The sequence below is a fragment of the Falco punctatus genome (genome assembly GCF_963210335.1).
Source record: "Falco punctatus genome assembly, chromosome: 14".
In the NCBI taxonomy this organism is placed as follows: Eukaryota; Metazoa; Chordata; class Aves; order Falconiformes; family Falconidae; genus Falco; species Falco punctatus.
The window spans coordinates 2,509,926-2,533,740 of NC_137594.1; the positions used below are offsets into that span (position 1 = coordinate 2,509,926).

General features: G+C 54.4%; 3 protein-coding genes across 13 annotated transcripts in view; 1 reads left to right on the forward strand and 2 right to left on the reverse strand.

Moving 5' to 3' along the window:
* Nucleotides 1-14,093, reverse strand: part of ZC3H18 (zinc finger CCCH-type containing 18) — a 48,802-nt gene extending 34,709 nt beyond the window's left edge. For 4 of the 6 annotated variants that reach the window (XM_080410642.1, XM_080410640.1, XM_080410639.1 and 1 more), the window contains exons 1-3: nt 13,340-13,486; nt 4,710-5,311; nt 735-819 (exon numbers count right to left, since the gene is read on the reverse strand). In XM_080410642.1, coding sequence (XP_080266768.1) covers nt 735-819; nt 4,710-5,297 — 673 coding nt within the window. In that variant the 5' untranslated portion in view covers nt 5,298-5,311; nt 13,340-13,486. Of the gene's footprint in view, nt 1-734; nt 820-4,709; nt 5,312-13,339; nt 13,487-14,039 lie in introns of those variants that run through there. The other 2 variants (XM_080410637.1, XM_080410641.1) reach the window with 2 other exon arrangements.
* A 147-nt stretch (nt 14,094-14,240) lies between these two features.
* On the forward strand, nt 14,241-18,709 carry CIDEC (cell death inducing DFFA like effector c). 4 transcript variants are annotated; one of them, XM_080410667.1, is made up of 5 exons: nt 14,241-16,660; nt 16,835-16,976; nt 17,069-17,218; nt 17,375-17,559; nt 17,689-18,709. In XM_080410667.1, the coding sequence occupies exons 1-5, from the start codon at nt 16,611-16,613 to the stop codon at nt 17,873-17,875; spliced, it is 714 nt and encodes a 237-aa protein (XP_080266793.1). In that variant the 5' UTR covers nt 14,241-16,610; the 3' UTR covers nt 17,876-18,709. The 4 variants fall into 4 exon arrangements, with proteins under 4 accessions (XP_080266793.1, XP_080266791.1, XP_080266790.1 ...); XM_080410665.1 differs by having other exon boundaries at nt 14,241-16,167; nt 16,588-16,660; nt 16,835-17,218; XM_080410664.1 differs by having other exon boundaries at nt 16,835-17,218.
* Nucleotides 18,710-19,489: 780 nt separating this feature from the next.
* Nucleotides 19,490-23,815, reverse strand: part of ZFPM1 (zinc finger protein, FOG family member 1) — a 39,765-nt gene continuing 35,439 nt past the window's right edge. For all 3 annotated transcript variants that reach the window (XM_080410629.1, XM_080410627.1, XM_080410628.1), the window contains 5 exons: nt 23,545-23,757; nt 23,187-23,411; nt 22,748-22,843; nt 22,457-22,606; nt 19,490-22,271 (listed from right to left, as the gene is read on the reverse strand). In XM_080410629.1, coding sequence (XP_080266755.1) covers nt 20,053-22,271; nt 22,457-22,606; nt 22,748-22,843; nt 23,187-23,411; nt 23,545-23,757 — 2,903 coding nt within the window. In that variant the 3' untranslated portion in view covers nt 19,490-20,052. The remainder of the gene's footprint in view (nt 22,272-22,456; nt 22,607-22,747; nt 22,844-23,186; nt 23,412-23,544; nt 23,758-23,815) is intronic.

A 23,815-nucleotide genomic window follows, 5' to 3' on the forward strand; every position in this document is an offset into this window, starting at 1 on the left:
TTATTTTTTTTATTCCAGTTGACCATTTCCTCAGCCCAGTGGAAGTACCGGCCACTGGCACATCTCGCCCTGTCAGGTCCAGCATCATCCCTCAAGCACGCCATCCTGCTGGGGTTTTGGGGTTGCTTGTGAAAACAGTTACACCTGAGTTGCCAAACCTGACACCACTACACAGGCAACACAGGAGCCTGGTCAACAGATGCACTTGCAGGGGCTGCAGCAGCTCAGTGGGTGTCAACATACTGTCACATCGGTATTTCTTACAAAGAAACTGCATTTCTAGCCCTATTTTCAATTTTAAAAATTCAGTGAATGAAGTTTAATAAGCGAGGAAGCAAGATGGATATAGGATTGCAAGAAACAACTAGATTTTGGCAAGGCGTGAGCTTGATAAGGACTAACAAGCATTTGCCATTTTTGGTTTCCACAAAATAACCTCTAACCAGTAGTTGATTGTTAAATCAGTCCAAGCAGTTTTATTTCATGCTGTTTAAAAAACACTAGCAAGTTTTCCTTTAGTTGCTTCCACTGGGCTCACCACACTTCAGGCAAAGCCATTTTTGCATATTGGCTCTATGTAAATTCAGCACCCGGCCACCAAGGAACAGAAAGGTAATACTGAGGACACCTGGGGCAGAGTTTATCATGTAGACAGCAGCTTAACGGGTACAAAGATCAAACGACAAAAATTACAGCATCTTTGGTTTTCTCCCACTGTTACAGCATGTCATTACCTTTCATGAAGAATCGGCAGGTGGGACGTGGCCTCACTTTTCTGTCACTGGGGTCTTTAACTTCTCCTTCTTCTAAGTCATCGTCCTGGAACAGATAGACAAGCTGACATTTCACGTGGTGCATTTTCTGCAGCGACCTGACATTTCACAATATGGTCAAATATCAGTCACTGAAAACACACCCTGGAGCAAAACACAAGAGAGAAACAATACAAAGTTACCATAAATACCCAACAGCATCTTCACAATGTGCTGCTACAAACAGGAAGATCATCAGCTTCAGTGTTTCAAAGGTGACTGCAAAACCTTCAGGTGTTACGGATGTCTTGATGTCACAGACCAAAGTTTCAGGCTGCATCATTTTACCTTATATACACTTAAAGGCTAAAAATCAACAGTACAGTGGATTAAGATCTTATACCTCAGTTGAATGAGGCTGGCTGTGCACTTAGCCAACATCACGTGCAAGGCAGCTAGAGGCAGCTTCATGCTCTTTCGAGGCAAATGAGCTAAATTGCATTACCTGTCCTTCCTGCAGGCTAACAGCAAGCACGCCGACAGCCACCACGGCTCTGCTGGCGTGGGGTAATACTACAACCCTTCAGAGCCTTTAAACTGGACTGTCCCCTGCTCAGCATTCATGTCATCCCTGTTCAGCTCAAGCCAATTCCTTCTGCTCACTAATTCAAAATACACAGTGGTATTCCTGCATTAATGCAATAACCCAGCACAGACATGACTCTTCTATCTGTACAACAAGTTCTGAAGGATGACTGCTATTACAATAGCTAATCATAAAATGCTTTCCCACTATGCTGAGCAACAATCTCACATAGAAGTTTTTCAGGAAAAAAGCCATATGTCTATTTCTTCCAGTCCTCTCTGGCAACAACTTGACACCTTTCCTTCCACTCCTCAGCTCCACACAGGCTCAAACAAAACTCTGCATCATCCCCAGGCACAGCAGCCCCAGGAAAAAAATCTGGGAGATGGAGGTTGCTTTAAAGATCAAGAACCACAGGGGATGAGCGTGAAATAAGTCATGAAACACCTCCAAAAGAAAGTTGTTGAAACTTTAAAGTATCAGTCTTTGCCTTTGTTCTCCAGGGCCTTCCTTCCAGCTTTATTAGGCTGCACCTGAAAAGTCAGAAGGAGCTAAAAGGAGGTGGTGATGCAGAAGGCAAAGGCAGCCACAACTAGAGAGCTGTCAGAGGCATCTGGCAAAGAAATCAGTTATTCATCCTAAAAGGCAGCCTGGCCTTCTGTACTATGTCTGGCTGAGCCCCAAAGCAGCCCATGTAGCGCTGTGCTTGTACTGGTAGCTCCAAAGGTGGTGATAACACACCCGTGTTTTGGCTGCTGCTGAGCTCGCACATCAAGGTTGGCTCTCCAACCTCCCCCTCGCCAGCAGGCTGGGGATGGGCAAGGTTTGGGAAGGGGCACAGCCAGGACAGCTGACCCAAACTGACCAAAGGCATATTCCATACCATACGATGTCTGCTCAGATGTAAAAGCTAAAAGAAAGAAGGAAGGGGTGGGGTGGGGGTGGGGAGGGGGGAGGCATTTGTTATTTATGACATTTATCTTCCGGAACAACTGCTACGCGTACCGAAGCCCTGCTTCCCGGGAAGTGGTCAAACACCGTCTGCTGATGGGAAGCAGAGAAAAACTCATCTTTTGTTTTCCTTCACTGCTGCACATGTGGCCTTTGCTACTGCTTCATTAAACTGCCTTTATCTTGACCCCCATTTTTTCCCCCCTATCTTATTTTCTCCCCCACCCACCCAACTCCGCTGAGGAGGGCAGCGATCGAGCAGCTTGGTGGGCATCTGGCATCCAGCCAAGGTCAACCCACCACACCTTCCCTCCGTCTGCCTCCATTTCACCGTCACAGAGGTTTTCAGCATATGAAACATCTGAAGAGGGAGCATCTGCTGGAGGCTTTCCCGCTGCATGGTGATCGCAGCAACCCTGTGGCAGCCACAGCAGCTGTCTACATGGAAAAGATTAGGAAAGGTATGTACCCTGATCAATTCAGCAGCTGGAAAGGAGGAAAAAACCATCACTTGACTGTTGACAAACAAAGGATCTACAGAGAGATGGGTTAACAGCTTCTGCTGCATCCCTGTGAGGGCAATGCAAAGAGAGCTCTCCTGAACGAGAACGGATTTAGAAGACTACATATATATTCAAATTAAAATTTGCATTAATATTCCCCTCCCTCCAAGACAGAACTCTGAAAGCAGAATAAAATGCAGAGATTTAACAGTTTCCCCCAAAGCTGGGGATGGCATTCAATGACGCGTGAATGGTATAACCAGCTCAACTCCGCTTCTTTCAAAAGAACTGTGTGAAGTCTTTGCAAATGCTGTACTTGAACAAAAGGGAAAGTATTTATTTCTGTGAGGTCTCCTTGGAATCAGGCAGCTGGGAACCCTGTTATGAGTTAATGTATGAAAACCAGAGTACAGATTCATCTTGTGCTTTGTAAGGAGAGCGCTCCCAAGAATGCCTTAGACTCTAAAGGAAAGCATTCATATTTTAATCAAGAAGCAGGCATGAAGTCAGGACTCCAGGAATTTCCCCCCCCCCCTGCCTGGACTCTCCTGCAACATGCTAAATTCCTTCTAACTGAATCAGAAATAGACAAAACTTTTGGAAGACTGTGTTTAACAAAATCACCTGCCAGAATGGGCACGATAAAGAAAAATTACATCACCTTTTTTAAGCAACAGAACCTGTCAAAACACCATTAGAGCAAGAAATACACCATATACAACCATAAAAAGGGAGGATGGTGTCTCCAGTGAGGCTCCGCCAGCCTCCCAAGCATGTGGCCAGGTCAGCTACACAGCAACGGGGACTGGAAAGCAACACCATCTCCCAGGTCCAAGCCCTCCCTTCCTTAACTGAGAAGCCCCACCAGTGACCCCATCCACAGTCCATTGCTTCCTTGCCTGGTCACCAGGACATTCTCACAACACTGCCCCAACCTAGTCTAGCCGTGCAGGAGCACTTTGGGCACCAACAGCCAGGAGCAGAGCCAGCTGAAAGCTGTGGTCCGGCAACTTCTCTTTGCACTGCTTTTTGCACTCCCACTATTCAGATTCAAGTAAGGTGTCCACCAGACCAGGAACAGGAGGGTTCCTACCCCTAGAATCGCTTTGCCCTGTCTTCTTCTGCCTGCAAGAGGAAAACTAGTTGTATTAAATACAACTGCTGCACTGCAGTGCTTCCTATCTGAAAGCAAACATGAATAAAGAGTGCTATTTGCCCTAATCATGAATGCAATTAAACCCAGTTTTCAACTTTTCTAAATAGCTGCACTTCTCCTGACCTGTGAAACAGTAGCTACTGGGACTGTGCATTCTTGAACACATCACCCAAACCATGCACAGAGGTTGCCTGGTTAGAAAACCAAGCTTCCAGAAAGCCCGGCACCTTTCATTCCTCTTCCATGCACCCAGATGCTGCTAGAGCCCACCAAATAGCTCAGGGCCACAGGCTTCCTGCACACAGCTGATGCCTCAAGCATGGCAGCCACTCCACAGCACCAGCCTCTCAACCTGAGCTGATGAGACAGCTTATGAACACCTAATCCATGGCTAAGTAATCTGCTGTCGGCATCATTCAAAAGTCCTCTGGAGAGCTGAGGCAGAATAGTTTCTTAAAGCACTGGAACCCCTCCATATTCAATGGGAACAAAGGTTATTTGTGACAGCTTTGACAATATTCAGCACAAAGCTTTTCTACAGTATGTGGTGCTGAATGTCCCAGCCACTGAGTTTAGGACTTGGTACATAGTATGGTCTTACCTCCAAAGAAAGTGGTGTTTGCACACTAGCGACACAACTAACAGATATTCATGTCAAAGAAGAAGGAAAGCATGGCAGCTTAAGAGCCAAACAGTTCTGAAACACAAAGACAGGTCTCTCCCTGCAGGGCTCTGCCCACCTCAGACCAGCTCCTACTTACATCAATTTCTCCATCGTCAATTTCTCCATCATCTTCTTCTTTCTTCTTCTCCTTGAGGGGATCCTGGCCATCCTTTTCATCATCACTTTTGCTGCTGGATTTTTTCTCATCTTCAGGGGCATCATCTCCTTTCTCCTCTTCTTCATCATCCTCACCAGCAGCTTTCTCACCGTCCTCCTCTGCAGCAGCAGCACTTGGTTCCTCAGGAACTTCCTCATCATAGTCCAACTCGTGCTCATCTAGTTCACGGGTGACAGAGGATGCTTCATCACCTAGGTCATTTGTCCGGTCTTCCTCCTCTCCTTTGCCAGGTGGAGGGCTCTTCAGCTGCCCAGTCTGCTCGTTGTTGTCAGACTCCTGAGACTTGGTTTCACTTAAGCGGTCTTCTTCATCCGAGTGGTTCTCCTCTTCACCATGACCCAGTCCCCTGGCTGCATCCTCCTCCTCTCCCAGGACACTGCCTTGTCCACCCTCTCCATCAAGTCCCCGTTCTGAACAGCTCTCCTTCAGGACTTCATCATCAGAAAGCTGCTGGTCCTCTTCATCAGGAGAGCAGGGGTTTCGCTCAGGGCTGTCGGAAACATCCATCAGTACCCAATAGTCTGCGGAGGGTAGAAAACAACACTTGTTAGGGGGAACAAGGTGCGAAATCAAGAAAGGCTCACCCTGAAGAATTTGTATTCTTTTATTTTACCCCCTAAAGAAGAAAAGGTTGCTTGAACTCATGAACATGGTTTATTATAGTACCTTCAAGACAGAAATACAGGGTTTAAACTGCATAAAAAACGGATTCCAGCATTATCCCAGACTAGAGTGTGCTACCCTTCACATACAGCAACGGAGCTCAAGGCTGAAATTTCATCTACCAGCTCTAATAGGTGAGGCTGCACAAACACTCGCACCAAATCACCATCAGAGATCCCCAGGCAGCCCTCACCCCAGGCACAACTGGCAGTGGTGTTTCCTCTGTGAACAAGCAAGTAAGCTTCAGAACACAGGGCCAGACTGTCAGGTGTATTTTGTAACTATAAGCACACGACACCACAGATTGCACAGACTCCAGAAGAGGCACAGAAGCACAACTTATGGTGATGCTGGAAAAACAGCCTATATCTTTACAGGGGTTTTTACACTGCACCCGGGATAGATGTGAAAGCAAGGGCAGTATGCATTCATGAAAACTCTCGGATTTTTAATCAGGTTTGATTTAGACAGTGCATGTACTGCCATCTAATTTCCACTTGCTTTATACAGTAAAGATTCAAAATTCCTTCAAAGCAGCAGATCAACTTCATAACTGTCTGCATCGTGCAATTTTGTTAGAAGCTCAGTATGAACATGTGCTTGACATGAATATGTTAAAAATGAGACGTCTGCTTTAGAATAAGCATAATAAATGCAACAGAAAGGGAAAAGATGTAAAGTAGGAAAAACCCCCAACCCATACATCTATTTATTTTACTCCAGAAAACAAAAGACAAATTATAGAAGAACCGTCTGACCCAAGGAACCGGTTGAGCTGTCTCTTACTAGGAAGATTACTGGTTCACATCTAGACAAAAGCTCTTGGTGATGAAAAACTCTCACCCTTCAGCTGTGGTCTCCTGCTGCAGCATGTCCCTACCACTATAAACAAGGACAGCAACTCTTTCCTCGCCACGCCCCCCTCCCAGCAATAACCAACAGTGCTTGGCTGCCCCAGAAGTGCCCAAGCTGAGAAAGATGTCTTGACAGGTTTTCCAGCACCGAGGCGGCCAATGCTCGGATAAAAGCACCACCAAAGTCCTCTGGTTGTACCAGTGGAACAGTTCAACAGAGGCACTAGCTCCCCTCAAGGCAGCACCTTTCCAGGGGACTGAATTAACCGTTTCAGTACGAGTCATCTCCTCCAAACCCAAAGGCCTGTACTAAGCAAGCCTGGGGAGCCGTCAGACAGAAATGAAAAGGTAAAGACAAACCCAAGGCTTACAGAAGCATATTTAGGGCTAAAGAAAAGCTGTGGAGTCACAAATCAACAGGACTTCATCTTAATACGTATCATGTTTTACTTCAGCTGCTCCTAGCTACACCCTCCCTGCAAAGCACATTTACTGCTGGTGCAACAAAAACGTGGCATCAATTACCAGATTTTTACCTGTTATTTTTAAGACCCTTAGAGCAGAAATGCTAAAAATACAAGAGTCTGGTAGCTCCTTTAAACACATCCAGCAATCCTTTGCTAAATAAAAGTTATTAACGCTAGGCAGCTCTCTGCTACTTAACCTTTTCCTGACCCACCCTGTGACTCTGCTGTGCTCCTCTGACTGGTTCTGCACAGTAAAGGTGGTTATTTACCATCAAAGAGCAAGAACAGACAGGCAGAAGGCACACCAAGCCACAGCATCCAAACAGAACGCCACGTGCTGTAAACACAACCAAAGCAAATTCAAGCCTTCACAGCATCTGAAACCCAAACCATCTTGGTAATGACAGAATTGGGAATCTCAGTGCTGAAACACAGCAGGAGGGGTAAGCGCAGGGAACATGCAGCATCTCTTCCGTATGCTAAGAGCCCACGCCTGGAAACCACGAAGGCATGACAACTTTGTTATCCGTGCTACTCGTCTGCTTCTTCATAAACTTGCAAAGACCAGGGCTGTTGTATTTATGTCTTGTACACTGCCAGATGCACTGTCATCACTGAGATAATAACTCTTGCCTTCACCCTACTGAAGACGTTAACTGGTATTTCCAGTAAACTCTCAAGATGAAAGTCACATTTGAGAAAATGCTGCTTGTTATACTATGGGAGGTCTACAGAGAAGGAGCTTTAAAAAAAAAGAAAAAAGAAAAAAGAAAACCACTCCCAGAAGCAGTATGCATCTACGCATTCATACCTAACAACTATGCTCTACTTCAAGTCTTCAAAGCCCCACACGGGTATTAGCTAACTGATATACATGAGGATGACCTAAACATTCAACAGGACCCTGAGCAGCAGCGGAGTCACATTTTGAGCTTCCTACCAGCTACTCTGTTTTCTCTGCACATTTGAAGATGTCTCTTGCTTATAACCAAAGTTTTGATTTTTACTGAAAAGTTAAAATCCCAATTAAAAGACAGCAATTGCCTCCTGGATATAGCGACTTTGGGCAGTTAAACAGGATGTAATCCAAAATTATATTCTTACTGAGTATAGAAAGGTTGATGCTCAGTTCATAAATGCTTGCACAAATTGTTACTGGCTTTAACAGCAAGTTTATGGCGGTGATTTCAATTGTTTAAGAGCCTGAGAAGTTACACTTTGCGTGCATGTAGAACAACTTAGTGTATTACATCTGAAAGGTCAGCCTTACCAGGCCAGTAGAAATATAAAAGCTGTCAAGGGCAGATGTATTCAGGAAATTTGTTTTCTCATTTGCAAATAAGCAGCACCAAAGAAAAAAGCATCTAAGTGAACCAAATGCCCTTCTGCATTCGACATTGAGACCTTTAGAGGGATGGGGGAAAACAAATATGAACGCATTCTCACCACCACCTAAGGTGGTAAGTATAAAACATCCACCTCCACCAGCAACTATTAAAGCTATTTTAAAAATCCAGGCATCCATCAGTCCCAATAATTTCCTATTAATCAGAAATGATAAGAAACAGAATAAATGACAGCCCAATTGAAAAGGGTTCACAAAATCCAGGCGGCCCAGTTTTGGTGTGTACTCCCTGGATTCAGGTAACAGCAAATTTCCCCTCAGCAACAGGCCTTCCATCCTCACCGTGCCTCTATCTGCGCAGGCAGTGAGGCAACGCACAGAAGGCACTTACAGTTCCTCCACCACCTCTTATGCCAAATTATTGCAGTGAGAGCCCCAGTCCAGCCAGTCTCCAAGGGCTGTTGCTCCAAGTTCACTAGCAGGCAAGAAAAGACACCCCAAAACCAACGAACTGGATTTCTGCTTCAATCTCACCTACAGCTGCATGGAAACACCCCAAAGGAAACCCACGATATGCAAGGGTAAAATCAGAAGCAGGAAAAAATAGGGAAATGGAAATTAAAAGAAAACTGCCAGACTAGTGATGGAACAGGACTAGACAGCAGTTCTGCCACATGATGGCAAGATGCTGCTCTAGCAGCCATCCAAAAGTTAGGCTTCCTTCCACTAACTCGCTGCCACAGCAACTCCTCCTGCAATGGGGCAGATAACACCCCTAAAACAACCTTTTTCCAGCCATTCGTTAGCTCTGTTCAGGCCCAAGGCTCTGAGCCCAGGAGGAGAGCGAGGGAAGAAGGTACAGTATTCCAACAAGCAGCTTTATGGCAACAGCAACGTTACAGAAGTGTGATCCGACATGGGAGAACACCTTATCACTGAGCAAGTCTGTATTACTCATAGTCACTCATTTGCAGAAAAAAAAAGAAATATCAAACATTATGACAGGCAAGAGTACCATAGTAAGAGTTTTGTGAAGTGCCAGAGTACTTCACTTGCTCTAGCCACCCAAGTTTCCTTTCAAGCTCCAATGGATTTACTCTTCGCGTGGTGGCAAGTTTAACTCCAGTTTAAAATGCGTGTCCCAAGCTCTGTTTCAGAATAATCTGCAAATCACAGTTTATCCCAAATCTCTGGAACCCTGCAAGGTTAACTTCTAACTTACAGACAAGACTGTTTGACTTCTAGCTCAGGACGATGGAGCAAGAACCAGGTATTATAATGATACTTCTCACTTAGCAGTGTTTTATCTTCAGAGGTATCTTTAAAATTACAGGCAGTTTAGGCAAAGCTGCCTTTGGCCAAAGCTCCGCAACCTCTTCTATTACAAGACTGACTTATTTGCTCAAAGCATGTCCAATTTTTCCGCATGTCTGAAACAGAATAGTTCAGGACAGGTCACCAAGTGTTTCAGACAAGGCTCACAAAACCCTCACTTTGCCAGGCTAAACAAGCTGGTACAGCCTTTCCATTGAGGCGCCTTGGTGCAAACGCAATAGTAGGGCACACTTTCAGCCAAAAGCATGTCATTTACTGTCCCTAGAATCTCTTGTGTGTGCCTCCCTGAGTTGAAAGCCCCTTAAAAGCAGCTCAGACGTTCTCACTGAAAAAAATTGAGGATCTGGCAGCTAAACTTTCCAGCCATTGCACCCGCAGTACGCACATGCCACCCTCCCAGGTGTGAGCCAGACGGCACTCGCTGACCCCACAGACAGCAGTCAGGTCAAGCAAGACTTTCCCTCCAGTTGCTCCGTCTGGATTCTCCTGCCTCCAGCCTGCCCCTGTTGGCTTGCAGCGTCCCTGCTAGTGCTGTGAGGCAGCAGTATTAGAGACAGACTACCAAAAATAGAAAGTGAAGAAATCTCCTCAACAAGAGACCTGGGGCTTTACCATCTTGTTTTCAGTATCAATGCCTCTGCATCATGCTCAGCTCACCAAGCGGAACTCCACTACACCCAGCTACAACGGAGAACACCTGGTTTTTGCAAACCTAAGTTCGGCCCTTTGGTCACCAGGTATCTAGACATGACGGAAAGCACTCTGAAGAGACATGCCTAGCATCACCTAGATCCTGGATGAAAAAGGCTACAGCAGCCTGGCGTCCTTAGGGGACATTAGGCTGCAATGATCTGCAGCTTTTCTTGGCACAAACGTGTCTTCTCTCCCTGCAGCCCCTCACCTCTCTCCCTGCACGTGCACAGGCTGCTGGAAGAGGCACAGCCAGCATGCTCACTCAGCACACAGCCCTGACTGGCCTCCAAGGCAGCTGCTTCACACACACAGTCAGGTCTGGCAGAAAAGAGCAGCTTTTAGTTACACAATACATAATCAACAGGAGGCAGAGCTGAAGTTTCACGGACTGAACTCTGGAATTTATCAAATTAGGGAATGAAGGATTAACTACTCCTTAATTTGTCAGTGTTTCATGGCTTGCATACAGTGGAACAGAGATGCTCCTTTTAAGTTAGGCATTCACATTGCCATCCTCACCTGCAAGGACCTGGATGCAACAATGAAGGGGCCCATTCTGTTCCACGTTATTGGAAAACATTTAAAATTACAGAGATTCTTCACCCCACTCCCCAGGTAAAAAGGCACTGCACACTGAGGTGGTATTATGGAAATTTAAATTCATCTGCTTCAGCCACTTTATAATGTATTTTTTCCAAAGCTTAATGATATTCAAGACTTTTCGTAACTTAAAATATAACATTGAGATGAAAAAGCCTTGACACAGCCCTACAGGCAGTAAGAGAAAAGCCCTTTGCTACTCTAAAGTTGCTTTTTAAAGCTCAACTTCAATATTGCCAGGTAATCCCAGGATAGATTTTAAATATTTTTAATCTTACACTTTTGTTAGATGATTTGCCCAGTGCAAGAGGTAGGTGAGTCAACACGTTGGAATTCTTTGCAGCAGGTCTGTTTTCAAAGAACAAGCCCAACTTCTACTCTCTTTTAAATGAACAACATCAAAAGGTGCAAAACTAGAACGAAGAAATGTCAACCAGCTTTTAGTCTGATCATACATGTACCTTGGACACTACTCTAAGGCAGTGCAGCCTGACACTGACACACATTCTGGATCCGTGGCTCTCAATGCTGCCCGTTGCTGCCAAGAGGCTCAATTTCTTTTTCTTCCTGGTCTATGCTGCGCTGCTTCCAATTAGAACTCATGAAAAGTTTGAGCAGCATCTTCAATTAAGCCTACAAGGTCAGGCTTTGTGTACAACTGACTTGCTGCTGCAGGTAGTGTCTTGGGAGCAGATGAAGTGGAACTCATATGGAAAGGATGGCAGCTTGCTCTAACCCACTGCAGCACCTATACTGATACATACACCTGTGAGTTGAGACAGGATTGGAAACAGTCACCAAGGAAAAAAGTACTCCTGGCAAGCATTATTTCCATTCATTAAATTCCCCCCTCCAAGGCACCTTTATATGGTGCCACAAAAAGATTTTTCCACATGAATGAGGAATACACCTTGGATATAGTATGGGAATCAACGGCTCAGATGGTTCCAGCACCTCTGGTAGCAGGAAGGCACCAAGTACCATATAGAAAACTGGAGCTTGACAGAGCCATCAGCTTCAGTCTTGAAATCCTACACATCAGTCAGACGGCAAGAACCAAGCACGTACCCAACTTCTGTACCCCTGAGCAGAGACCTCACAGCTCCTGGGGTGGTCACAGGACAGATATGAAGGAAAGAAGCAAGGAACCTTTTTTGCTGCAGGCAGAAATCTTTGTGACAGAAAGGATAAAAAACACTTTAAAAGCCAAAGAGCTTGATGCAAAATCAAAACATTTCCATTAATCGGATACGTGAAAACCAGGGGTTAATGCAGACCAGAAAAGTTCTGGAGCATGGTCCAAGTCCAGCCACGAGGATGGGCGAAGAATGATGAGTGATTTAAGGAGAATGAATGGGAAATAGCGCTGACAGGGCAAGTCAGAAGAGAAACAACAAAAAACTGGAAAACAGAAATGAAGGGCAGGAACCACAACAGCGAAAAAATATGGAAGAGTAGTGACAACAGGAAGAGAAGGAAATAAAATGCCTCGTGATCCAGGAAAGGAACATCACATAAAACTCTAAAGACGTGTAGAACAAAAGCAAAGCAGCCAGTCCTTTGCTTTGAACGAAACTACAGTCATTAGCAGGGTTAATTAACCAAAATACACACTTATCTGTCATCCTTGGAGAAGCACTGACTTTGAAGACGCATAGCAAACTTCAATTACCTAGCAGCTGTCAAGGAAGCTTTTAATGCAGAAAACTGAGCTGCCTTTTGGTATTAATTCAAGAGAAGTGCTTGGTGACAGCCATTTTTTAGCAAGCTGACTGTTAAAGAAGGGCTCAGAGAGCTCCAATCCAGAACCTTAACCACTGCTTTCTGTTGGGCAGACTTTGGGACCGAAACCTGAAGAGAAATGGCGCTGTAAGCAGCTGGAGTTTGTTTTCACAGTGTAACTGATTTCCCTGTTGCTGGAGCACACACGGCTCTTCCTGCAGCTCTCCGCTGGCAAATGCTAATTTTGAATTATCAATTCCTCGGTCCCATGAAGAAAACAAGTACAATTATGCCTGTATTCTGTAGGATTTATGGCTAATCACACTCAAGAGGCTAACTTTACTTAGAACACTGAATTAGCAGTGTTGCAAAGAATTGTCTTGATTAGACCGCAACTCTTTTCCTTCATCTAGGCAAACCTTAGGAAGGCCAGGAGAAAGAATTCATGCCTTGGAGGTGCTGCTCTTGCTACAGCCAAAGCAGCACTGTTAACAGTTGTTGCAGAAGTTGTGAGCTACCGATGGCAGTAAAAGAAAACACTGTTAGTGTGGGTGCCAGAAGGACAGCTCTGAGAAGAGACAACCCTGCTAAAGCAACTCAGGGAGGGAATTTGAACCATGTGCAGCAGCTACGTATTATAACAGTAGCAAAGACAACAGCAGCTCTGAGCAGTGAGCGCTCGCAGCTCCTGCTGCGCTGGGCGGACAACTAAAAGCAGCACTGCATGGGTGATGAGCCCACCCATCGCAGAATGGACCCCCATGGGTGATGCGCCCACCCACCCATCACAGAAGAGACACCCACATGCCACTGTGATTCCCCGGCCCTTCTTCCCACTGCAGACCCCAGCTCCCCCTGTGCCTCCCTTACCTCACAGGGCCTCCTGCCAGGCTGAGGTCCTTCTGCTGTGCCCCCCAGGCCGAGGCTGCTGGAGCTCTCCCTGTTTCCACCTGCCTGGCTGGGGGGGGATGACAGGGGGACACGACAGTCAAAGCTGCCTGTACCCTAGGGGGCCGGACACCCCCCCAAACTACCCCCCAAAAGGCCAGCTCCCTCCCCAGTGCCCCCAGTTCAAACCACTCGCTTCTATAACACCCACCCCAAACTAAGGCTGCCCCTTCCCATCCCCACCAGCCCCCCCCACTACCTCGGGCTCAACACCCCCCTCAAGGTAAGGCTGCACCCCCGCCAAAGGAGGCGGCCTCCCCAGAGCACAGCCCCCCCCCCCCCCCCAACTAGGGGATGCCCACGCCAAGTACCCGCTCCCCACCCCCCACTCAGGGCCGTCTCCCCACTCCGCTCCGACCATGGGCTGCCGCCCTCCCTCTCCCCGCTCCCCTCCCCGCAACGGCCCCCCCCCCGCGCTGGGCCCGCCCTCCCCATCCCCAGCGAGGGCCGCCCCTCCTCTCCCAGCACCCCCCCGGGCGCTGGCCGCCGCCCCCCCCACCCCCCGCCCCGCGGCCGCTCACCACCCGGTTCCGCCGGCGCCCGGGCCCGGGCCCGCCTCCCCCTCGCCGGCGCTAGGCCGCAACCGAAGCCCGCCGAGCGCGCCGTGCGGGCGGCAGCTCACCTGGGCGGGCGGACGCGGCGGGCCGGGCCGGGGCGGTGGGCGGGGGTGAGCCGGGGGCAGGCGCGGGGCGGGGGGGGGCGGCGAAGCGGCGGCTGCGGCGCGGGACGGGGCCTCTACTCGCGGCGGCGCAGGGCGGCCATGGCGTGACGTCATCCAGGCGCGACGGCCCTCGCGCCGGGGGGAGGGGAGGGGGGGGCAGGAGGGCGCGCTCCCTTCGCCACACCCCTCCCTGTGTGCGCATGCGCAGCTGGCCCGGCCGTGCCGTAAAGGGCACGCGCCCGCGGCGGGGCGTGGGCACGTGTGCGCGCACAGGTGTGCGTGGTCGTGCATACATACATGCATACCTACACGTGCACACAGGGAGGGATGCACACGTGTATGTGCATATGTGCACGGGTGCACATGCATGCACAGGGAGGTGCAAACGTGCTTGCACAGATGTGCATGGGTGCACGTGCACATATGCACACACACACACACAGGGAGGGGCGCACATCTGAGGAGGAGCACAGGCATGCATGAACACGTAGAGGTACATGTTTACATATGCAGACGGGTACATGTGCACATGGAGATAGACATGTGCATGCACACGTGGAGATGCACATACATGCAGGTGGACACATGCAGCTAGATGTGTGTGCACATGTTAGGCACACATGCATAAGCATGGGGATAGGCATGCATGGGGAGGTATATGGATGCGAATGCACACGTGGAGGTATGGGAACGTGCACACATGGGTACATTCACATTCACACATACCCCCACGCATATGCACACACAGAAATGTATGAACACACATGCACTTACATGGATGCATGCATGAGCATATGCACATAGGCACACACAGAGGTACAGACACGTGCAAATGCACTTCTCTGTATGGATGTGCATGAAGATGGACACACACATGAAGGTCTGCCTGCATAGGTGGAGGAACACGCATGTGCTCACTCACGCATGCACACAAACATGCCGGGATGATGGCTCAGGGCCATGGGGTGCAGCCTGCCCGAGCAGCCCTGTACCCCAGCTGGGATGGTGCTGCGGGCGCTGCTCCACCTGCTCCCAGTGCCAAGGGGAGCCAGGGCCAGTGGCCAGAGCATGGTCACAGGTCCTCACCAGCCTGCTCAGCACCCTGTCCCCATTAACCAGAGTGTTAATGAGCTACCCTCAGTGCTGCCAGGCTGCCTGGGCATCCCCCATGCTGGGTGTGTGTCCACGGGCCTCCATCCTCAATGCAACTTCTGCTTTTGTGGGAGCCTGTGGCTGGGGCTGCTCTGTGCTCAGCACAGGATGTGACCCCAACCCTGGGGCTACCCAGCACCCACATGGCCCAGCTGCCCTGCATCCTGGCTCAGCATCCTCTGCAGCAGCCCCAAGGTCTGGGACCAATGGCCCCACAGTAGCCCCATGGCAACCGCAGCTCACCAGGGAGCCATGGCCGCCCCTTCCCCTCCAGCCAGCTTGGCCTCTCCGCCTGGGCACCGAGCACCGTGCCCCTTATCCCCACTGTCGCAACAGCCCCCTGGGCCCCTTGCTCTCCCAGCTCCCTGACACGGGGCCAAATTCTGCCCTGGGGAGACATCCCAGAGGCACAAAATGCCCAGGAGGCTACTTACCGGGAGCACTGGGAGGAGGCTCGCTACTGGGAAGGGGTTTACTGGGAACAGTGGGAGGGGGCTTACTGTGGGCAGCCCAGAAAAGTGATGCTGAGGCAGCCCGGAGGGAGAAACGATGGTGAGGCAGCCCGAAGGCTGCTAGCAGTCAGGGCAGGAGGATGCTGGTGGTCAGGGCAGGAGGATGCTCCCTGAGACAGGGGAATGCTGATGGTTCATGGGGCAGGAGGATGCTCTCTGGGGCAGGAGGATGCTCGTGGTCCCTGGGACAGGGGGATGCTCCCTGGAGCTGTCTGGTGGTTGCCCCCCCATCACCCTGTCACAGCAACCCGGGCAGCAGTGCCAGGCTGGTCCCGCCCCCTTGACTAGCTCCTCCCCTTGTGGCAGCAGGCCAGGGGGTGATTGGCTGAGGCAGGAAGGGTGGGGCTGGGTGGGCGGGGTCACTGCAAAATATATATAAATGTGGTGGGGCCGATCTGGCATGGAGGTGTTGGTACCTGCTGGGGGTGAGTGGTGGTGCTTGTGGTCCACAGGACCCTCCCTGTGGGTTCCTGGCTGGAGATGTCCCTGGAGCTGCAGGGCTGGGGTCACTATCGTGGGCGCCCCTGATTCCCAGAGCCCTCGTGGGCTGGTGTGGGGGTGCAGCCCGGTGCTGGTGTCTCACCTCTGCTCCAGCACTGACTCACAGCCCCATGTGCCGCTTTGCGCAAGAGCCGTGCTGGCAGGGGGACTCTGCCCGGGCGGCCACCGCCAGCCTAGCCCCGGCCAAAGGGCAGGCACAGCCCCCGCGTAAAGGCAGCGGCGCTGGGGTGCCGGCTCAGTGCTGTGCTGGAGCCGAGCGCGGGAGGTGCTGGTGGGTAGGGGTCTCCTGAAGCAGTTCTGGACAGACCACCCTGGCCCAAGGCTGAATCCTTCCTCCTCAGCAGGCTGGACCGTGCTGTTTGCCAAGATGGATTACGCCAAGTCACTGAGCCTGCGCCTGGCTGCTCCTGTCTCCAAGTAAGTGCTGGAAGCCACCGTCCCCAGGGTGGGGGACACCGGAGCCCTCCCTGCTTTAGTACCTCTCAGCTCCCCGAGCGGATGTGCTGCTCCCACTGAGTCCTGGCGCGGGCTGGCACTGCCCAGGGCTGGCTGCAGGTCTCAGGACACCCCAATCCCTCCATCCCTCCCCAGATGTGTCTCAGCAAGTGCCTCCATGACCCAGCAGCTGCTGTTGAGCCCGGCCCCACGGCCCCGGCCCTACCGTGTCTGCAACTGGGACCGCAGCGTGCGCAAGGGCATCATGGCGCAGAGCCTTGCCGAGCTGCTGTGCCAGGTGAGCCACGGCTGGCTGGGGACTGTCTCTCCACCTGGGTGGGCGGTGGGCTAGCTGCCCCTCAGCCCTGCTCACCCCCTGCACCTCCACAGGCTCAGAGCGCCCTGCTCGCCCCGGGTCCCATCTCGCTGGTGCTGGATGAGGATGGCACTGTGGTGGAGACGGAGGCTTTCTTCCAGACACTGGAGGAGGGCACGGTGCTGATGGCCCTGAGCAAGGGGCAAACCTGGGCTGCCTCCAAGGTGAGTGCACGAGCCTGCTTTATCCTGTCTGCATCCCACGCTGGGATCAGTGGGGAGATGCGATGCTTGCTGGGATGTACCTGGGATGCTGGGTGAAGTGGGACTGGGAGGAGGGTGAGGGTACCAATAGGTAATCCCGTTCCCACTCTCCCCTAGACGTCTGGCTACCAGCTGAGCCTCTCCCACAAGCCCCCTCGGAGGATTGATGTCGCCTGTGTCACCTTTGACCTCTACAAGACCAACCCGCGGGACCTGGGGTGCCTCAATGTCAAAGCCACACTCTATGGCACCTACAGCATGTCCTACGACCTGCGCTGCTACGGGGCCAGGCGGCTGATGAAGTGAGTACTGGGGAGGGGCGCCCAGAGATGGCTCTGGGAATGGGGATGCTGCAGTGGGGGACCAGCCCTGCTGCCCATCCCCTCTGTGGGCTGCAAAGAGGCATGCTCATCCCCTTCCTCCCTGCCTAGGGAAGCCCTGCGCTGGACACTCTTCACCATGCAGGCCACCGGCCATGTCCTGCTTGGCACCTCCTGCTACATGCAGCAGCTCCTGGATGCCACAGAGGAGCCAAAGGAAGCGGAGAGCAGCCCCGCACTGCAGAACCTCCTGCCCTGCAGCCTCCCACCCCTGCCCCGCAGGAAGACACTGCAGTGAGCTGGTGCCCTGTCCCCCCTTCTGTCACCTCCCCTCAGTTCCTGGGGGTCTCAGCACCCCGCTAGGTCAATGCCCCAGGGGAGGTTGCCATAGTGCCCAGCACAGCCTCTCCTTGCATCCCGCTGCCTGAATGGGGCCAGCTCTTTGTATTATCTGCTGCTCTGTAAATATATTTATTTAAGTAAAGCTCTGCTAACTTCAGCTGTGTCTCAACCCATCTTTGTTGGCTGGGGGGATATCAGCCACTTGCTCTACTTGGCACTGTGGGGCTGTGCTGGGTGGTGGTGCAAGAACACGCAAGGAGGTGACCTGTGGCAACTGCTCCCTGAGGGAGCTGCTGCCTTCCTCCTCCTTGCCACCCCAGCACCCTGGCTGGCATGCAAGGCCTGGCCCGCACCCCCGGCACACAACTGGGACCCCCTCCTGGCACTGCAGGCAAGCCATGAGGAGGGCACAGCGCAAAATCCCCAAACAGCTTGTGGCAGCTCCTGCTCTTGCTCCACTTAAGGGGATGAAAGATGCCCCCCCACTGCTGGTGGTCCTGCTGCTCAGGGCACTGACTGTGCTATTGGCACCTGGAGCAGGACTGGCACAGAGGGATGCTCCCCTCTTGCCCTGGGGTGGGAGTTTAACCCCTGTCCCCCTTGGCAGCCCCTGTGTGTGGGAGCCCTGGTGGCCCCAGCCTTGCACAAGCCTGTGGGCTGGTGCTGCCCTGGCCAAGCCCCATGGGACTGCAACTGCCCAGCTGCTCCAGGGATACCAGACTGGGAAACAAAACAGAGCCCGTGTGATGCTGGGTTGTGCCGATCAGGCAGCTGGGGGACCATACCTGAGCGGGAGCCCAGTATAGTGCTGGGCACTATAGGGAGCCCAGACTGGGGCCCTGCAGTGCAAGCCCTGCTAGCCAGGGTGGGCAAGCTGAGATGGAGGGGAAGGACTGCCACCCACCTGTGCTGTACTAGGAAGCACTGGGGTGAGCTGTGGGGAGGTAAGAAGCCATGCTCTTGGGGTGCTTAGGGGCACCCCCCCTCCATGATGCACTACAGGGGCCGTGGGACACAAGCCATGCTCACCTGGGGATGCCACTGCAGGGATCTGGGGCTCCAGTGCAGGAACTGCTGATGTGGCAGAGACCTGAACCAGGTTCAGGGCAGCACAAACCCACCTGTGGCTGTGGGAGTTTAATTAGCCTCATAATTAATGAGTCATCAGCCTGCAGCCCAGCACCAGCTGGAGCCCGGCCTAGGGGCTGGTGGCTGCATGGCCCCGTGGCACAGACGTGTGACACCCAGGGCAAGGTGGGTGCCACTGAAGGGTGCCAGTGACAGCCCAGCCCACAGCACACGTGTGACAGCCGGGGTAAGGTGGGTGCCACCAGGGAGTGCTGGTGACACCCCACTCTGTGACACAGATGTATGACACCTGGGGCAAGGTGGGTGTCACTCAGGGATGCTGGCACAAGGACATGATGCTCTGCCCCGATATTGCAAGCTGTCCCTGCCACCCCATGGCTATACACACCTGATGTCCCCAGCCCGATGTCCCTGACCCCATGGGGTGATGGTGGCTATGCCAGGCCCCGTGGTGTCCCCTGCATGCAGGCAGCAGCCCGGCTTTATTAGACATATTTATTTCTGTACACACTTATACATACAGTTCCCAGGGTAGCTTCATCCTTGCCTTCAGTGCTGCCCCCTTGCAGGGTCCGGTCTGTGCTGGGGGGCACCCACATGCTTACTAGGGTGCCCAGGGCCAAGCCCAGCCACGCTGTACCCCCTCCCCACCCCTGTAGTGTCTACTTGGGGGCAGAGCCCCTCCTGCAGCTCCCTGGCCAGGGCAGGGCCATGTGCCTTCTCCCTGCCTCAGTTTCCCTTTGGCACTGGCCCTGGCTGCAGCAGAGGCAGAGGTGGGGACACCACACAGCCCATGGGCTGGGGCAGGGCCACCAGCACCGTGCTCACCCCTGCCACAGGGTCCTTGGCCAGGGGCGCGTGAGACCCCCAACCTGGGGTGCAGTTTGGGGATACTGGAGGGACCTGCGGATCCTGAAGCTGCCCCAGTGGAGCCTCCATCACCCTGACCCCTGCAAGAGGGGGTGCCAGCCATTGGTTCCCAGTCCCCCAGCCCCTGCAGCCCCCCCCGGCGAGCGGTGGGGTGGGGGCAGTGTCGGGGGGGCTTTACTTGACGTGCTCAGCGGCGTGGGAGGAGCAGTAATACTTCTTGTGGGCGATGAAGGTGGAGAGGCTGCTGAACTTGATGTTGCAGAGGCGACAGTACCTGTGGTTGCCGTTGGGCACCGGGCTGGGCACAGCCTTGGCCGGGGGGGTCTGCACGCCCCTGTCCGTGTAGGCAGGGGGCGTGGGGGGCTTGCGGGTGGCTTCCCGCAGTCCCTCGGGGGCTCCAGGTGAAGCGGGGGGCCGGGGTGAGGCGGGGGCCCGGGGGCTGCCATCCTGACCCTCCTTGCCGTTGAAGCTGTCCCGGCGAAGGCGGGGTGCAGGCAGGTGGGGGGGTGACGCCGTGGGCAGCGGGGACTCGGGTGTCCTGCCGGCACTGGGTGCTGGGGCATCAGGGAGCCCCTGCCCGGCCACCAGCGGCTTGGCAATGAAGAGCCCGTGGGCGTTACGGAAGTGCTCGAGGAGGTCACTCTTGATGGCCCCATTGAGGGGACAGTAGGGACAGGCAGCCAGGGGTCCCTTCGCCCCCGGGGGTGGCAGGGGACCCTTAGGGTGTCGCTGCAGTGAGTCCGCCCCGGATGCACCGGGGTAGGGGATGCCAGGGCTCCCCGCCGGAGCTGCCCTCACCCGCACGCCTTCGGGGTCCCCTTCGCCGGGGCTGCTGGGGCTGCGCCGACCCTTGAGGGGGGCTGGCATGGTCCCCTTCATCTTCTGGAGGTGCTCGAGGGTGCGGGGCTGCAGCGGGGTGGCCGGGCACTGGTATTTCTTGTGGGCCAAGTAGCTGTCGAGGCTGTTGAAGCTGATGCGGCAGGCAGTGCATTCGTGGTAGTCGGCCAAGGGCAGCACTGGTGCCGGCGTCGGATCCCCCTGCCACCGCGGCTTCTTGCTCAGGTCGATGGGACCGTCGGCATCCGGGCTGGAGCGGGGCGAGGGGGCAGCCCCCGGGGGGTCAGGGGCTGGCAGGGGGTCGGGGGCTGGTGGGGGTTCAGCGGGGCGGTGAGCAGCCCCGTGGATCTCGTAGAGCTTGCGGCGTTTGCGGGTGCGGAGAGGCTGGGGCATGAAGGGGACTTTGGGGGCACTGGGGCGGCGGAGGGGGGGATCGTGGCGGGAGGCACAGTAGAAACGCTTGTGCACCACGTAGGTCTCGTGGCGGCTGAAGCGGATGTTGCACGCCTCGCATAGCGTCTTGCTGGGGTCCTCGTCCCCCTCATCCCCTGCCGAGCTGCTGGGGCTCTGGCTGTCCTCACTGCACCGCCCTGACCCCCCCTCTGCCTCAGGGGACCCCGCTTTGCCCCCCGTCTCTTCTGCCTTAACCTCTGATGTGGCGGCCGGTGGCGTGGCATCCTGTCCGGCATCCCCGTCTGCTGCCGGTGTCCCCTGCCCATCGCCTGCTGGCGGGGACAGCAGTGTCCCTGGGGCAGGAGGACCCTTGGGTGCCCCGGGGGGGGCTTTGAGCTTGCGCACCCCAGGGGCGCTGTCCTCGGCCAGGTGCCGGCTGGAGCAGTAGAGACGCTTGTGCACATAGTAGTTGTTGATGTTGTTGAAGGTGATCTCACACTCGAAGCACGTGGCACCCTTGGGCACCGGTGTGCCGGTGTAGATGTTGGGTGGCACTGCGCTGCCGTGGCCCTGCTTCAGCCGGCTGTGCACCAGCTCCGACATCTTTGCCAGGATCTCCGACGCCTGCGGCACCACTGCGGCTTCGTGGCCGAACACATACTGGGGTAGGAAGACGGTGCCGCCGGCTGTGCCAGTCCCCGGCTCGCTGGGCACCGGGCTGGAGCCTGGCGTGGGACTGGCAAGCTCCGACTTGACCTTCGCCGAGGGCAGGCTGCGGGGGGATGAAGTCCGGGAGCAGGCGTCGGGGCTGCCGCCCCCCTCCCCGGGGCCACCGCTTTTCGGCGCCTCCGCCTCGCTGGCTGGGCTGCTGGCAGGCTCCTCCTTGACGCGGATGGCCTCGCCGGAGGAAGAGGAAGAGGAGGATGATGATGATGATGATGGCCCTTCCCCGTTTTGTGGCTGGGCTGGTGGTGAAAGCTTGCCAGCCCTGGTGTCAGGGGGTGAGGTGGGCGGTGCTGGGGGGCCCGTGGCGTCGGGGCCAGGCGGTGGGGCGGGCAGGGGGCCATGCAGCACCACATGCTGTGCCAGCGCCGGCAGCCCCTCGGGCAGGAACGCCGGCAGGCTGCACTTTCGCAGAGATGCGTTGTTCGTCTGGCTCAGCCCTGCCAAGGGGACAGAGGCACCGTTACCGCCATCCCCAGCACAGGCGCGTTCACCCCGTCCCCCTGTCCCCCTGCCCCCCTCCTCGTGGCTGGAGCCGTCTGGGGACACGGCCCTCAGTGGTGAAGCCAGGCTCTGCATGGGTGCTGGCACGCGTCCCCCCGTGCCCACAGCCTGTAGTACCCACCGGGGGCGAGGGGTTTGGCGGTGGGCAGGGCTGGTCCCGGCGAGTACACCTCTCCCTTGGAGCCCGGCTGGCAGATCATATGGTTGGTGACCAGGTGGCTGTAGAGGATGTCCCTTGTGGTGGAGATGAAGCCACAGCTGTGGCAAACACCTGCAGGGAACATGGCATGGGGCTGAGCAGGCAGGATGGCACCCAGCAGGGCAGGCAGAGACCTGCGGGGAGCAGGTCCCTGTCCTGGGCTGTGCTGGAGGGGACAGGGGTGTCCCTGTGGGGACACCGTGCAGTACTCACCGTTCAGGGTGTCTGTGTGCACCTTCAGGTGACGCTCGCAGTTGGCTTTTGTGGTGAAGGCGGACAGGCAGATCAGGCAGACGAACGGCCGCTCTCCTGCAGGATGGATGGACAGGTGGACGCTCAGCGCCGAGGGAAGTGGGACAGGGACCGCGGGCACACCCCAGAGGGCCAGCTGTGCCAGCCAGGAGGGTGCCGACTGTGGGAAGCAGCACGCCCTCTCCATCTTTACAGGGCGGAGATGGGGGAAGCCCTACAAGTGAGCTGACCCAACCCAGTAAACCAGCTGGGGGAGAACCTCATCTAACTGGTCAGCTGTGCTGCAGCCCCACAGCCTCCCTGCCCCTCCACCCAGCAGGCTCCGGGGTCCTTGTGCGTGGCTCGGTGTCCCCAGGCTGCAGCAGCGTGCTGTGCCATGCCGTGCCGTGCCGTGCCATACCGCTGTGGCTCCGCATGTGGATCTCCAGGGAGCTGGCGCTGGGGCAGCTCTTCTTGCACTGGGGGAAGGGGCAAACGCGTTCGTTGGGGTAGGTCTCCTTGGGCTTCTCCTCCAGGGCGGGCGAGCTGGCACTCTGCCGGCTGGCACAGTAGTACATCAGGTGGGCTTGCAGGTTGCGCTCGCTCCGGTACCAGATCCCGCAGTCCTTGCATGGGAAGACATCCTCTGCAGCAGGAAAAGGACACAAGGAAGGGACATAGACCATGTGCACGACAGGCTGGGGACCCCCGGCATGGTCCTGGCCCCGCAGGTTTCACCATGTCCCCCCTCCCCGTGCTCTCCGTCCCCTGGGACTCACTGTTCACCACAGCGGTGGCCAGGATGGCGGCCATGCCGGCTTGCTGCGGCAGCAGCTGGATGTCCGAGTGCAGCGCGGCCGGGTACAGCGAGTCGCTGGGCTCTGCCTTCACCGCGTGGCTGTTGGGGATGGCCGGCGGCTCGGCCACCACGAAGGCGCACACGGCTTCATCCTCTCTCAGGGCGCGCGTCGTCCGGCACCACAGGGCTTCGTCTGGTGGGGGGAACAGTCAGCACCCACCCCCTGGACCCTCCCCGTCCTGCTGCTGGGC